This window comes from Hydra viridissima, unplaced genomic scaffold, assembly GCF_058129835.1.
Source record: "Hydra viridissima isolate aposymbiotic clone 2 unplaced genomic scaffold, HvirCarnegie_v1 scaffold_1, whole genome shotgun sequence".
NCBI lineage: Eukaryota > Metazoa > Cnidaria > Hydrozoa > Anthoathecata > Hydridae > Hydra > Hydra viridissima.
The window spans coordinates 15,974,001-15,990,731 of NW_028324300.1; the positions used below are offsets into that span (position 1 = coordinate 15,974,001).

The 16,731-nt window shown below is 28.8% G+C and overlaps 1 protein-coding gene and 1 long non-coding RNA gene across 2 annotated transcripts; both read left to right on the forward strand.

Moving 5' to 3' along the window:
• Window positions 1–72: 72 nt before the first annotated feature.
• On the forward strand, window positions 73–12,324 carry LOC145187309 (sodium/hydrogen exchanger 8-like). Its single transcript, XM_090073193.1, has 16 exons — window positions 73–192; window positions 423–571; window positions 3,078–3,217; window positions 3,321–3,404; window positions 3,738–3,839; window positions 4,189–4,223; window positions 6,899–7,042; window positions 7,170–7,278; window positions 7,415–7,520; window positions 10,184–10,300; window positions 10,476–10,558; window positions 10,830–10,941; window positions 11,035–11,180; window positions 11,564–11,626; window positions 11,874–12,005; window positions 12,154–12,324. Exons 1-16 carry the CDS (start codon window positions 122–124, stop codon window positions 12,268–12,270), a joined length of 1,710 nt encoding a protein of 569 aa, XP_089929319.1. The 5' UTR covers window positions 73–121; the 3' UTR covers window positions 12,271–12,324.
• A 621-nt stretch (window positions 12,325–12,945) lies between these two features.
• Window positions 12,946–13,606, forward strand: LOC149893562 (uncharacterized). Its single transcript, XR_016447732.1, has 2 exons — window positions 12,946–13,153; window positions 13,455–13,606. It is a non-coding gene; the product is annotated as an uncharacterized LOC149893562 (long non-coding RNA).
• Window positions 13,607–16,731: the final 3,125 nt, after the last annotated feature.

Here is a 16,731-nt window from a genome sequence, read left to right on the forward strand (position 1 = left end):
AAAAGATTGTAAAAGAACAGCTAAAAACAATTTAGCAAATTTTATAAATTTATGAATATGAATAAAACACCTGCCGAATATAATTTGCTTACTCATTAGATATAGCATAATAAGATGCAAAATGGGGTGCATACAAATACTTTGTTTTGTTCTTTGCTCATTTGTAATCAGTGAAGCAAGCGATAGTTTAAGGTATATTTTAGTTTATATGTTAATTGATTTTTTATCACTTGTATTAAAAAAAAAAAAAAAGATATTTTAATTTTAACTAGATTTTTTCTCAAATTTAAAAATTTTTAAACCAAATTTTATACCACTTAATAATAATAATATAGTATTTTTAAATATTTTATTTACATTGCATTATAGTAAGTTGTGTTTGTTTTCATGATCCTGATAATTACTTAAGATACATATTTCAGAAATAATTCAGAAGTTAATGCAAATGAAACCATAAGTTTAACAACTCAAATACCAAATACTACTCAGTTAACACTGAAGCCTGTTGAAACTGCAGCAGAGAAAGAGAAACATGGTTCCATGACAATCTTTTTTGTGTTAAGTGTATTGGGTAGGTAGTGATTATTGCTTGTTGAAAATGTATGTCTATTTTAATACTTATCAGATTTTGATTTGTATCAAAATCATCCCAACAGTTTTATGTAATTTCAGAAAAAAATATTAAAGTTTTTTTTTCCCATAGTGATAACAGCATTAAAAAATTGTTATTATGACAGCCTAAATAGTAAATGAAATTTAAATAAAAATATTTATAAGTTGTAATATAAATTTAGTTAAAAAACATTACAAAATTTTTATGTCTTTATTTAACTCATGAATTCATTAAATTTCTAAATTATTATTTAAAGCCTAAATTTGTTTATCTACTTTATTATAAAAACATCAGGGGGGTTCAATTTCACTTTTCCTGATAAGGTGCTCACTAATACCTTGTCTTACTCTTAACCAAGCCCTACTTTTCTAACTACCATGTTTATGATGAATAAATTCACAATAGTAGCAAGCATTACAATAATTATCACTAGTGTAACAAGGTCCTTTATAGTAGCGATTTCAACAATTACGATCACTTCATTAGTAATCTAATGATTAAAATAAGCTGATCATATATATGGGTTTTTTTCATATTTGACATTTCATAATATAACAAAAAATGTAAATTTTGTCCCGTTTTTATAAAAAAATAAAAATATATTTGAATATTTGTCAATTATAAATATGAAAATATTCTAAGTCTACTAAGCATAAACATGAGCTTAAATCTGTCAAGTAGCACTATTGTTGCATTAATTGTTAATGCAGCAATAGTTATCTCAATTTACTTCTTGTTTTTATTATTGCACCATCCTTTTTTTGTCATTTTTGACTTGTTATAGTAATTTTGAGTGATTTACAAAAGATGGCATAACTAGAATTAAATTGCATCAGGCTATCTTATAACTATTTTTATTTTAAAGCATCAATATTTCCCGCTAAAACTCAGTATGGGTTATATTGCTGAAGTGTAAACAATATACTTTCTTTGTGCTTTAACCATGTCAACCTTTATACAAATAAAAAACAAGAAGTGCTGGTTTTTTGTTTTAATTTGAAGAAAAATGCAGCTGATGAACATCAGATTGCTCTGAAGCATATGGGAAACATACTCAATCAATAAAAGCATAAGTACTGGTTCTAACACTTTAAAAGTGGGATTTCTCAAATCAAGAAATGGTGCACGCTGTTCATATTGTGACGGGATGAAAATTGCATCCACTGCAACAGCCCAAAGCATAGAAAATTGTGGGACAAGCCAAGTCATGCATCAACTTCAATGACAAAATCAAGAAGCTGAAGCTGTGCATTTGTAGGATTAGCTTGGAGTTATCTACAAGTAAAAAAAGCCGCTGCCAAAATTGTAATGTCTATTTGTCTGTTTTAATGGAGGCAAAAGTAACATCACAAATACAACATCACCTAGAAGCATAAGTTCATCATTAAACCTTGTTAATAAATGGCTTTAAAAGCATTAGCTCGTTTACAGTGAGAGGTAGTAGAGATTTTGAAGGCATTAAAATTGCAGAAGTAAATCTCATTTTGTTTACCATATTTTACACCACTCTCAAAGTTTTTACATAAATGATAACTTGTCCAAATTGACAAAGAAAAATAAGAACTAAAATTTTTATATGGTTTTAGAAAAAACTATTGACTTTATTTCCTATCCTGGAGAAAACTCAGACCTAAAGTGTGTTATATTGATTGAAGTCTGTAATAAATCTAACCTACAAAAGGTGCTGCTGTCTTGTGAATTTTTTTTCAATATTGATTGAGGGGGGGGGGGGGCACATACATACAATGTCCAATTGTTTCCAGTGTACATTTGAATATTTATCAGCTAATATTAAATGTTTTTCAGTGAAAGTTTATAAGTATATTCATTATACACAGAGTTAAAAACTGAAAAACTTTTCAAACTATACAGAAAATAAATACTCTAAATTTTGAGAGCATAGAAATCAAGTATCTTTGGCCTTGTCAATTGACAGATTTTTAAGCATATTTAATGGCCTTCATTCATCTTTACTTTTACAAGGAAAAATCCCCTGTAATGTTGAAAAATGTCCTGTTAAATTTGAAAATCTCTTGTAATTGTGATTGTCATTTGCCAGATGTCAAGTTTCTACATTCTAATTATACATAAGTAATATTTTTAAAAAATATTACTTTTTTGGAGATAATTTTGTGTTATTATGTTAATAAAGGTCTAAAATTACCCTTTATGGGTTCCAACACTTAATAACAGTTGTAAGCGCAATATGTTACTTTTTCATATGTTAATTGAGATTTATCCTGTTTTTGTAATGTAGTTGTTCCATTTTTTTCTCAACATAATATGGTCAGCCTAAGTTAAAGTTAATTTAATTGGAACTGCCTCCTACTAAAACTTCTTTAGTGATTACTGCAGATGTAAATTACACAACCACTATTAACATCTTTTACATCTTTTACATTTTTTAACTTCAGCTAAAGAGCTTAAACTAAAATTTTTTGTTCAAATAAATTTTATGGTTTAGGTTTCTGCATCATCACAATTAATATGTTAATAAAAACAAAATTTATCTACCTGCCTGAAAGTGTTGCTGTAGTGTTTCTTGGTGCCTTGGTTGGTGGCTGCATTAAACTCCTAAAGGCATATAACTTAGGAAATTGGCAGGTGAGTTGTTTCTTATTTGAAAAATTACTTATTAAATTGCTTTATGATAATTGTATTAGAATCAACAGACTTAGTTGAAGTTGACACTTTTGTCTTTTTACAGAAAGAAGAAGTCTTTGATCCAACTATGTTTTTCTTAGTACTGCTTCCTCCAATCATATTTGAAAGTGGTTATAATTTACACAAGGTAATTTTTTATATTAAAAGTAAGTAATGTTAAGTGTTTGCCAACTCAATCATAGATTTTTATTAAAAACAAATTTTTTTGTTAAACCATTTCATTTTTGAGGAAGTAAATTAAAAACTGGTCTCAATAAAATAAAACCAATTTTTAATTGCTGAACTAAAAATTATTTATATATTTTTAAAGTTTTTAAAGTTTTTTTTCTTTTATATAAAATTTATTTCTTATTCATTGTAACTTTTTAAAAAAAAAAAAAATAGCAAATAATGCTTTTGCAAAAAAACTCTATAACAAATTTGTTGTGGTCCTATATATTATATCCTATATTTCTTTTAGGGTAATTTTTTTGCAAATATTGGTTCTATTCTTGTGTTTGCTGTATTTGGTACAGTTTTATCCGCCATCACTATTGGTTTTGGTGTTTTTGTTTTGGGAAAGGTTAGAACATTTTATACATTAAGTTTAGAAACCTCCTGACTGAAGGACTGGGACTCTCTTGACTGAACAACTGGGGCTGTGTCAATTTACTTTACTTCTTGTTAACAACATCTTGTACTAAAAAATATTGTGAAACTCAATACAAAATGTTGTCTTAAAATGTATTATGCTTTGTTATTTGATAACTTACTGATTATTCTAAAGCATCATGAAACATTTTTATAAAACATTTATTATATATAAAATATTTATTATACTTAAAAACATTTATTATATTTAAAAACATATTTTAAAATATTTATTGTGTGTAAGTATTTATAAATAAAAATACTTTATGCTAAATTTTTAGGCTAAAGTTGCTTATGAACTTACCATTCAAGAAAGGTTAGTGTTCACATTTATATTCTTTAATTCTAGTTATGACATTCTGAAATTAATTTGTAATATTTTTGCTGTATGTTCCAGTTGTTCAAATGATTTTTTGCATTTTACAAAGGGTTTGGTTTATTTATAACAAATTACCAACAAAGTTATTTATAACAAATTACCAACATGGTTTTGATGAATGAAAATGTATATAAATTGTTCTCCAAAATATCGATGATTGTGAATTATGTAAAAGGTATAAAATGAAAAAATCAGTTGATCAATTAATAAAAGTAAAAGCAAATGAACTGTTGAAACTGAGCGAGTTGAAACTGAGCAAGTTGAAACTGAGCAAGTTGAAACTGAGCGAGTTGAAACTGAGCGAGTTGAAACTGAGCGAGTTGAAAGTGGATGGCTGAAGTACTTCTCATACTGATTGTAATATTGTAAGAAATGTAAAAACAAATCCATTTGTTAGTGCCATAAATACAATTCACAAACTAGAGCTCAGTAGGGTAGACCAGGACACGTTGGCCCTAGGGGCAGGATGGCCCTTTTGAGTTAGTTCTATGACTATGCACTTCGGCGCACTAGGAATCAAGGGAAAGGTCGACAGCATTCCTCCCCTCATTCCTCAGAAGTATCACTGATATCTGAGCACAGTTGCCAGTGTTGTATCTTTTTATCAATTTTGGATAAGCTGAAGTATATTTTGAACAGTTTTCTTGATGTGTTTGTGTTGACTATTATTCGACAGTAGTGCTATAGGTAAGTATCTTGTTTGAAGCTTAAAGTCTGAGGATTACTTTAATAAAAAATGTTACACAGTATCTGTGTATGGGTTATGTAAAAAATAATTTTTACTCTAAACATGGCGATGGGGTAGGTTGACCCAGCACAAACAAGGCACCTTGGCCATGTGGGCTAATGCACCCCGTTTGCACATGCACATTTTTTAATTCATATTAAATTGTTTGTGATAGAATGTTTTTATTAAAACGCTGATCTGATTGAGACTTTTTAGCCAGTTTCAAAACATTAGATAAGAATTAAGCCTAATAAATCACTTAGGTATTTAATAATTTTGTTAGAATCTCATACTATGTAGGGAATATGCAAATTTATGCAGATTTATGTAAGAATGTGATAACAGTAAGTAAATTTTTGAGGGCCGATCTGCCCCAAACCATGGGCCAACTTACCCCAAGTAAGGGGCATATTGGCCCAAGGAACATCACCTTAAAAAAGCATTTAAAAAATTTTCACAAGTTTAGTTAAGCTTTTAGTAAAAGATTTTTTTATTTTATATAGTTTTAGCAACCTTCTCCCATAAAGAAACAAAATAAAACACAAAATGCGAAAAAGTTAGGAATCAAAGAAAAAAAAGCAGGCCAATGTGCCCCCGGTCTACCCTATTTTAGAAAATACTTTACATGACATACGTATAACGCAGGGTTGTATAGTAATTGTGAGGCAAAAAAACATTCATATTGCCAAAGAACTGAAAAGCACATTTGGAGTTTGCCAAGGCTAATAGAAATGAGGGTTTTCTGGATTGGAACCACTCTACCAAATAGATGTTCCAACTGAACAATGATCCCAAACACACATCAAAGCTTGTTAAAAAGGGTTCAATACAAATTAAATTACTGTAATGAGATCACCCGTGAGATCTTCTGACTTAAAGCCAGTCGAGGATTTATGAAACAACTTGATGGTATAGTATGGTTGCATGGTGGGTTTAGAAATGCTGAAGAATTACATCAGGAACTTCAAATGGCCTGTTCACAATTAAGACAAGTTCAAACTAAAAAACTTATTAAGTCTATGCCTTAGAGATGTACTGGGATTATTAAGAGTAATAAGGTCCCACAGAACACAGAACTCTTTAAAAAGGTTTCACAAGTAAAACAAATATCAATTACTGATCTCACATGCTTTTGATGATCCTAAAAGTTCTTTTGGATTTAAAGTTGAAGTAATAACATATTTTTTCTTTCAGTAGTTATTTTTGTTATATTTCTGTGTCTATTATCTTGCATGGAATAGATGATTAGGCTATTTTTATCTTAATATTATCTATAATATTATATATCAATATCTTAATATTAATCAATATTAAGTTAAAAATATAGCCTAATCATACATGCTTTTCTTTGCATATTATGACTAAAGAGTTGTTTGCCATTGCTATTATTTAAGACAAATTTGAATTATATTGAACATAATGGCAGCTGTATGGTATGGAGAATTTTGATGTTCAAAAGATTTCAGAGATTTCTTTCAGTTACAAAACCTTTCATTCATAGAAAAAAAGCTCATTTGATTTTTCGTTCTTTAAATAACCTTTCATTTTTTTGTGAAGGACAAATAAACCAAAGTTCACTGTTGTTAGAAAATTTGAATGTATCAAATAAAATATGTTGATTAGCTTTTTCAACACAACCAAACATCTGTTTCATAAGCAGAGGTAATTTTAGGGGATAAAATGGATTTTCCAGCATAAATACGTAATTCAATATAATACCACTTAATTTAGAAAGCTTTTTTAAACATTTTTTTTTCTAAATAAATTAAACTTAAAGTAGATAAAACAGAAGGAGAAAGACTTTTTAACTCAAATGTGCCCTTTAATCTAAAACTGTATAAAAACACCTGCATTATATTCTTTTATGTTTATATATTCCTTACAGCTTTGCATTTGGCTCTTTGATATCTGCTGTTGATCCTGTTGCCACATTGGCCATTTTTCATGCTCTTAATGCTGATCCACTTGTAAAGATGTTGGTGTTTGGTGAAAGTATTCTCAATGATGCTGTAGCCATCGTACTTACAAAGTATTAAAATTATTTCTTGTAATTTATTGTCTTTTAGTAACAGAATTTCTCATAATAAAACTGATATAAAAGTTCTTTTCTTTTTCCTTTAAGTTTTTATGAAATTTTTTTCTTTTTTAACAACTAGAGCTGTTTTATTAGAATCAACATCAATTCTGTTTTCGTTTGTGCTGTTCATAAAGATTTTTTTTGGTTCTGCTGCAATTGGGGTTTTATTTGCTCTTGTCAGTGCATTGATATCTTTTCAAAAGAAGTCTGTTTGTATAAGTTGTTTGTAAAAACATTTTCATAAACTTTAATGTTGTTTTTTTGAGTCAATAAAAAAATTAATTTTGTTTAATGTTGATAGTTTTCTTTGACAGTAATTTCTACTTATTAAAGCACATTGATTTGCGTCATCATCCATCATTAGAGCTTGGAATGATGTTTATTTTTTCTTATGCTCCTTATGGGCTTGCAGAAGGGCTGCAGTTATCAGGTAATACTTCTTATGCTCATCTAAATTTACAATTAAAAATTTATGATTAAAAATTACTACATAATATTATTGCAAATTCTTAATCAGTAGCAAGTTTTTAAACATCATCAGAGAAAGAAATAAAGTTTTTTACAACACTAAAAAGATGGTTATTTATAGCTAGAGTTCTACTAAAGCTTTAGCTTCAACCAAAAATTACCATTGTATGCAATATTCTTCAAGTAGCCCCAAAGGAAGAAGTCACAATTGGACCTTATTGAGGGAACTTTTGATCAACCAAGCTTCTTACTTGACAGGAATAATGGGTAGATGGCCCATCTTGTTGAATGTACATGCCATGTTTAACTAGAGGCCATAAAAACTCTTCAAGTATTTGTAGATATGAATCACATGTGACCAAAACATCAAAAAAGTACACCACACTGTTACTCCATTCTTTGAGTTGAGCACAGATTTGTTTGTGCTAATTACAGTAGGCCCAATAGTAACAATTATGACGGTTTATAATACTGTTCAGCATGAGTTGGCTCTTGTCTGAAATAATCTTGTTTAGCAAGTTGGAATTTTCTTCAAACTTTGACAACATGGTCTCACAAAATTCCATTCTTTTATCAAAATCATTTTCCTCTAGCTCTTGTACAATGCTTGGTGTGAATAGCCAAAAGCCTACTTATTAAATAGCACAATAGTAACTCTGTGTTTATCACCATTTCAATAATGCCCTTTTAAAGTGACAAACTATCAGTTTTTTGAACAGCTTCCTCTGTAACAATAGAACAAGAGCAGCTAGATCTTTCTTGATTGTAAACATTGCCTGTCTTCTTAAACATGTCAACCGAATTTCTAATTTTTTTCTCACAAGGCAGCAGAATAGTAAAACTATTCTTCCATTGCCTTCAAACCTCTTGAAAATTCTAAAATTTTGAAAATAAAAAAATTTGAATTCTCTTCAATCAAGAGTCATGAATCCATGCTTTTTTTAAATATCTAAATTTGTAATTAAACTTAGATATAGAATGTATAGATGTAAAGATTTTTGATAAATATGTTATAATAAATAGGAGCAATTTTTAATGAAAATCATGTACACAACTTATGAAATATTTGGTACGTAGTATCAATTTTCTTAAATTTTGTTTAAAATTTTTAAATATCATATAAAATATTTTTAAAAAAACCTCAAAGCTTTGTTTGACTGTATCTTACTGTTACAATTCTAATTTATAGATAAACACAATTAAAACTAAGTTTGTCATTTTTTAAAAGGTGCAATTTAAAATATAAATTCAGTTGTTTATTTGAAATATGATGCATAAAATAACAGAATTTGGTGTGTATTACTCAGTAAATGATAATCCTTTTCCGCTGTTTTTGCTTATATTTAATTCAAGGGGTATAAATTTATTGTTGTGCACTTGGCTAATTGTTACAGTAACTTAATCTTTTACTATTTCTGAGAAAGAGCCTTCTCAAAATTACTATATGTTATTAAACTATTTATAAAGAACATATGGTTAGTTAACTTGTGTTAAATACGTACATTAAATCCCTATCAACTCATAAGTTAAAAGCATTTTTAACAAAAACAGCTCTCATTGGCATGGTTTGTTTCTAGCCTAATATATACATGGTGTAATATATACTAATTCTAACCAGTATTCTAAGATTTCTATTTCAATTGGTACTTTAAGATTTCTATTTTAGCTGGTATTCTAAGATTTCTTAGTAGGATTGCACTTTCAGCTTCAATATAAGGTTTTCACAGTAGCAAATAGCCAACTTTGGCTTAAATTGACCTTCAGTCAGACATTACTTATAGGACTTTTTGAAATAAAGCTATTTATTTATGAGAGCATTTGAAACTAAAGTAATACATAAAAAAATTTTAAAATTGTTTCCTATTTTATGAAAAAATTGCTTTGATATTTGGTGAAAAATTGCTTTGATATTTGGTGAAAAATTGCTTTGATATTTGGTGAAAAATTGCTTTGATATTTGGTGAAAAGGGATAAATGTGTTTGTTTTTCTCTGATTTATGCTTTTTTTTTACTTAACTTTTTTTTTTAGTTTTTTTTAAACCATCAAAATATGGTATTCTCTTTATTAACTATTCTTACAGTTATTTAAAGTCTACAGACATCATTTTGGTGTTTCACGAGTGCTTTAAGGACATTTTGTCCTCGAAGCCTTTGCATTTGTTTTGTTTCCAAAAAGGTTAAAGTCTGATTAATGATGGTTGCTTTATAACAATACTGTGAGATTTTAAATTTTAGTAAAAACAGCAAGTTTAAATGTCTTAATATGCTTTGATTTTTTTTTTAATAAAAAAGTTTTTTTTTTTTGAGAGCTTCTACTTTGCAATTGCATTGAGAAAAAATATTCCAGAAAAATTTTTTGTAAGTTGTAATTAACAGGATTTCAATTGACACTTTATTTGCAAAATATCAGTGCTGTTTAAATAGAAATATTTACCAATTTAAACTTGAAATCACAGATTTAAACTGTTATTTTTTTTTAAATTTTTAATTTTCTTTTTTTATAAGCTAACTCTTTTGAAAAGATTTTTATTAGTTAACAAGAAAATGCTTGATGGATTTTTCAATTGTTGCAAATGTTTTACACAGTTACAAAAAAATCTTGTTACAGCTTCATGGTTGCTTTAGGTATCATGGCCATTTTATTTTGTGGAATTGTGATGTCACATTACACTCATTTCAATCTATCTCCTGTCACTCAAATTACTGTGCAGCATGTGTTTAGAACAGCTGCTTTTGTTAGTGGTAAGTTGACTTGAATGAGTTTTTTATTACAGTTAGTCTATTAAACTTAATCATTTTTGCTGAATAATCTTCTTTTTAACTAAAAAATGAAAGAAATTAATTAAAACACTCTATGTGTTATTTTAACTTTATAGTTTTTAATGATACAATTATACTTTGTATAAATATATTTTAGAAACTTGTGTATTTGCTTATCTTGGGATGTCTATATTCAGCTACACTCATAAAATAGAAGTTTCTTTTGTGATTTGGAGTGTGGTACTTATTTTATTGCTCTACAATTCTCTTGTTTATAAAATGTTGTGTTTGCATTTAGAACTTTTCACTTTTAGATTTCCTCCTTTATTTAAAGTTTAACTTCATTTTCAGTTACTCACTTTGAATTTTGATCTTTAAGTCAACTGAAATGAAATTGAGAAATGGTGTAAAACCATGATTATTATTATTAAAACTAATCTATTGTTGTTATTTTTTGCGTGTTTTTGATGTTTTTGTAGAATTTGTATTTTATAAAATAGATATGCTTTAGATTTTTTGCTTAGTTGGAAGAGCAGTTAATGTCTTTCCTTTGTCCTTCATTCTGAACTATTTTCGAGAAACAAAAATAAACAGGAGGTATCAAGTCATTATGTGGTTCAGTGGTAGGTTTATTTTTGATAGAAAATGATCATCAAAAGGCGATTATTTTTGAGAAATTTAAAAAAAAAAACAAGTGCATTTTTTCTTATTTTTAGGGCTTCGAGGTGCAATTGCGTTTGCATTGTGTTTAAATTTGGAAGAGTTTGAACCTGAAAAAAGAAGGCTACTCGTAAGCACGTCACTCGTGATCATCTTGTTTACAATTTTGGTCTTAGGTGGATCAACGCTGCCTTTGTTAAAGGTGAATTTTATAATCAGCAAGTTTTTTTGTTTTTGTTTTGATAACTGAAAATGTTTAATTTTTATTTAGAATTAATTTTGATGGCGTTGTGCTAAACACATTACACGTCATAAAGTTTCTCTGGTGACTGAGTACTATAACTTTTTACTTGGTTCTGACCCAAAATATTATTATTGACAACAATAGTAATATTGTTATTATAATAATTATAGTAGTTTTGTTTTTAATCCGTGGGCAGCATATTTTTTGTTAAAGTTATTATTTTTATTAAAAACAAAAATATGCAAATAAAAAAGTCTATTTCAAATTGGGGAAAACTTCAAATTGGGGAAAGTATCCTACTGTCTTCTCTCTTAAAAATTTCTCTTTTCTTTAATTTGTAGTTTCTGAAAGCAACAGCAATCAATGAAAATGAAACCCTGACTTTAAGTAAGACAGCTGCTGAGGTTGGTTCCTTTTTTAGATTAATTTTTTGTTGTGATGGCTCTTGTTATGGTGTATTGCATTTCTGCTGTTCAGCGTTTCAACGAATCTAGTTCACTGATTGTTTGAACCTCTTCTAACTGTAATTAAATGAATATAGATAACCATAGGGTGTGGAAAATTTAGAAAAGTGGGGATGTTTAGAAAGATTTTGTTTTAATGAAGACTTTCGTTGAAGTTAAAGTAATGAAATTGTAAAATGCCTTACAGGGTAGTGCTGTAGAGCCAGACCAGCTGACCGATGACGAATGGAGACTCACTCATAAGATAGCCATGAAAGGCTTCATTAAACTTGATGCAAGATATCTTGTGCCATTTTTTACAAGAACAATCACAAGACAGGTTTGTTACTCGAACTTTTACGATAAATTCATAAGAGTTTTAAGATTGAATTTTTACCTAAAACAATACCTCGTTATCTAAACAATTGACTTTTTTTTTTAAACCTATAAAACAAATAGTTTTACTAAATTTTATAAGATAATTTTAGGAAATTCTTGACGCTCACCATGAAATGGAGCTAATGACTTCGCGCTGGTACAGTGAAGCCCGTACATCACCCGAAGGAAGCAATGAAGAACTAATGAGTGATAAACGATTTGCATGAAATCATGTCTCATTAAACAAATGTTGACGTTTCGACCTCGATGCAAAACAAAAATTTGGTTTTTCACAGTTTTTATGATTTGATTTTTTTTTGTTGATGTTTTGACCTTTTTCTTCGCTTCTATTTTTACTTTAAATGTTTTTAACGAAGATTTTTAAATTATTATTTTTTTCTTTGTTTCATTTTTTTTTTTTTTTTTTTTTTTTTTTTTTTTTTAAATTATTACCAATATTAATAATTTACGATATTTATAACATATTTATTGCATTTTACATGGTATAAAATTTTAGTTTAAAAGCGGTTTTATACAAAAATGAAGCGGAATGTTGTAAAAATTTTTGAATCTCTTCGTTTTATTTGTACTTTTTTGTACACGACAACTTTTTTTTTTTAAAATGGTAACTTTTTTTGCTAGTAACTATTTTTTTGCTGGCTTTAACGAAAATATATATTTGATTTTATATGTTAAAAAACCATTTCATACATTAAAAAACATGTTGCCAACTTGAAAAGAAAATAACATCGTTTTTAGGCATGTCAGTGAAACGGCAGGTACATTTTTTCTGGATGCTAATTCATTTTCTCCCAGGTTCTCCAGATATCCAAGTGTATTTAAAGTTTTAAGAAGAATAGAAAAAAGTCATAAAAAACCATAATTGAGCATCGTCGTCACAGGAAAAAACCAAAATTGAGCATCGTAGTCACAGGAAAAAACCAAAATTGAGCATCGTAGTCACAGGAGAAAACCAAAATTGAGCATCGTAGTCACAGGAAAAATTCGATGTCTAAAAACATTCTTTGCAAATCAAATTGCACGATAAAAAGTAAAGTTTGCCATGTGGACCTTCTATAATAAAAAATAAAGGAAATAGATACATGCTCTGTAAGTTCTTCTTTCCAGTAAATTAAATGTTTTTTTTTTTTTTTTTTTTTATTCTTCTTCTTCTTGGTAGAAATTTTTGCGAGTTCTATCTTTCAAGAAATCCTTAATTTATGAAATCAAAATAAAAAAAACTTTTATTATTAAATATGAGTTTAGCTTTTCGTGTTCATTATTAATCCTCTACACACAGATTTATTTTGATTTATTTTTTTCTTTTTACGCAAATTGAGTCTTTTCGTAATGTTTTCAAAAATATTTCGTTACATATTTCACAGTTGACAATTTATTTTTTTTTACACAGCTCAATAAATATCGATTATGATATTAATTTCAATACAAGATTGTTCAACTTCTGATTTTGAGCGCAAATAGTTTGTTGTTTATTTAATTCACTTTTATGTAAAAAACACTCGGCTTTTTTTTCAAGAAAGAAATAAAACGGAGATCTATAAATGTCAATCTTTTTTAAATTTCTGCTGAGAGTAAACCAGTGTTTTTTGCTTCATGTTTTTTATCTGAAAAAATATGAAGCAAAATACACTGGTTTACGCAAAACAATTGAGACTTGCAATTCTATGAACAAATTCAAATTATTTGTAGCCTAAATATGGAAATGAAACTGTTTTGCGTTGACCCTTTATGGACCTTTGTTGCCATATGAAAACAAAAGAAAAATGAAAGTGTATTTCAAAATCTGGGCTTTAATTTCCCATGTAAAACCAATATTGCCAAATTACAACAATCATTTTTTTCAAAAAAACTCGGACTTTTTTTCTTAAACCCTTAAGTTTTCTGAAAATACGAGTAATTTTTTTTCTTTTTTAAAAAGTGTTTTTTTAAATCGCACCATAAAGGGTTAAAAGAATCTCTAATTAAATAGATCAATTTATAACAAAGCGTCTCCTGCTTCCATTAAAAAGAGGCAATAACGTTAATAATTAAAACTTAACAAAAATTCATAAAAATGTTGGATATTTAAACTTTAAAGTAATGTTTTCTTTGGCAGAACAATTATGAATTAATTTCAAATAAGATTAACAGTCGTAAATAAATTTTCTTGATTCTCTTATTTTCTACCTTAAAAAATGAGATAATCAAAAATCAGTCAGGTAAAATAGTTAATGGTAAGAATAAGTATGAGATGTTCTTCCCTATTTGTCAATTAATACATTAGACGTTTATATAGGACGTTTCCTACAAGGTTCATACATATTGAACTTTATGTATTTTTAGTATTTTGTGCTGACTTTCTGTAGACTTATTCACTTTAATTAGGTCATTTAATTAGCAAAAAAACCCACTGTTTGCTAAACATACTGTTTAATGTGTACTGTGTAACTGTTGTTGCAACTTGTTGTAACTGTGACTGTTCTTTTAAAACCATCTTATCATAAGAAATTTTGTGCAAAAACAAGCAAAAAAAATCACTGTTAACATAATTGAAAACAAACAGTAAAAGTTAATTTTTAAAATGACGAGGATTTAAACTATGAAACATGGTTCATTTTGAAATTTTTATTTTCGCAAGTTTAAATTGCTTGAAAAAAATTCCTTTGAAAAACAATCGCATCAATATTTGCGATCTTCGTCTTTTTATTTAAACAAACTTTCAGATTTAATGCCATCATGCTTCAATCATCCTGCAATCATCCTGCGATTATTTTTTCGAGATATTTGTACAAAGTTAGAAAGAGCTTCTATATAAAAATTCTTTAGATGAACAGTAAAAAAAAAAAAAAAAAAGCCACTTTGGTTAGGATATCTCACTGATGATGCTTTTTTTTTTTTTTGCAAAAATATTGTTATTCTCTTAAGTCAAAAATTTTGACACAAGTTAGCAAATAAAACGATCAACGTAGATTTCCTTTTTTCTTTTTTCATCAAACTTCTACGTAATCATATAATTATTGGAACAAAGGGATGGAAGTCAAAAATAAAGTCTTCCATTAATTGAAATATATTTACATATAAATTCTTAAACTTCAAATTAGAAAAAAACTATACACAAAAATAAATCGACATCTACTTTTTAGTCTTTAAGTAAATAAAACCTTCGATTTTTGTTAATATGGCTGAAAATTTTACGCTCAGCGATAGAATTAGTAAGTAATAAATATTTATATGCAAAATAATATTTCTAAAATTTTACGTACATTTGCTAATATAAATAATTATAATATGATAATTCCTCAATAAAAAAGTTGCAAACAATGAGTGAAGATTTTTTTTCCTTCCCGCCAATTTACAAAGTATTAACAAGCTAACACAAAAACAAGTCGAGCGAACCTTAAATAAAAACTGCATGTTAGTAAACTCATCCAAAAAAGTTATCTTACACCAAGTAGACTTGCATAATCAAATTACCAATAAAAATGATGAAAAATAAATAAAACGTTGACGGTGTATTTGCAGCTTCTCCTGAATAGTTGAAGGCATTTTTCGGTAAAAATACCTCTGTGTTATTTTGAGAATTTGCAAGAATAGGGCGTAGTGTATTTGATACCGTCGTCTGATTTTTTACATTTAAAGTTGACGACATAGATTGTTCACTTCGTGAAGCATTAATGGCGATTTCGTCGCTTAATGTGTTCATTTGAATATTTGATAATAAATTTTCATTAGTCGCATACTTATGTGAAGAGTTCGTGGTAGATATAAGTTGATTAAAAAGCGCAGGAGTTGGTGGTTGCTCTGTTTTAGAATTTTGCTCAAGTATTGATTGCGTAGCTACAGCTATTTGCTCGGTTGATGCTGATTGGAGGACTGTTGAAGTGCTATCATTAATAATTTCTGCTTCATCGGTTGTTGGCTTTTCGATATTCGTACTAACAATAGGTTGCTCGGTTGCAAGAGTTGTTTGGCTGATTTCTGAAGAGCTGTCAGTAGAAGTTGCCAGTTGCTCTGTTGCTAAGTTATCAAAGTTCGATATCGCACTAACAGTAGGTTGCTCGGTTGCAAGAGTTGTTTGGCTGATTTCTGAAGAGGTGTCAGTAGGAGTTGCCGGTTGATCTGCTAACAAGTTACCGACATTCGATATCGCACTTACAGTAGGTTGCTCGGTCGCAAGAGTTGTTTGGCTGATTTCTGAAGAGGTGTCAGTAGGAGTTGCCGGTTGATCTGCTAACAAGTTACCGACATTCGATATCGCACTAACAGTAGGTTGCTCGGTCGCAAGAGTTGTTTGGCTGATTTCTGAAGAGGTGTCAGTAGGAGTTGCCGGCTGATCTGTTGCTAAGTTGGCAAAGTTCGATATCGCACTAACAGTAGGTTGCTCGGTCGCAAGAGTTGTTTGGCTGATTTCTGAAGAGGTGTCAGTAGGAGTTGCCGGCTGATCTGTTGCTAAGTTATCAAAGTTCGATATCGCACTAACAGTAGGTTGCTCGGTTGCAAGAGTTGTTTGGCTGATTTCTGAAGAGGTGTCAGTAGAAGTTGCTGGTTGATCTGTTGCTAAGTTATCAAAGTTCGATATCGCACTAACAGTAGGTTGCTCGGTTGCAAGAGTTGTTTGGCTGATTTCTGAAGAGGTGTCAGTAGAAGTTGCTGGTTGATCTGTTGCTAAGTTATCAAAGTTCGATATC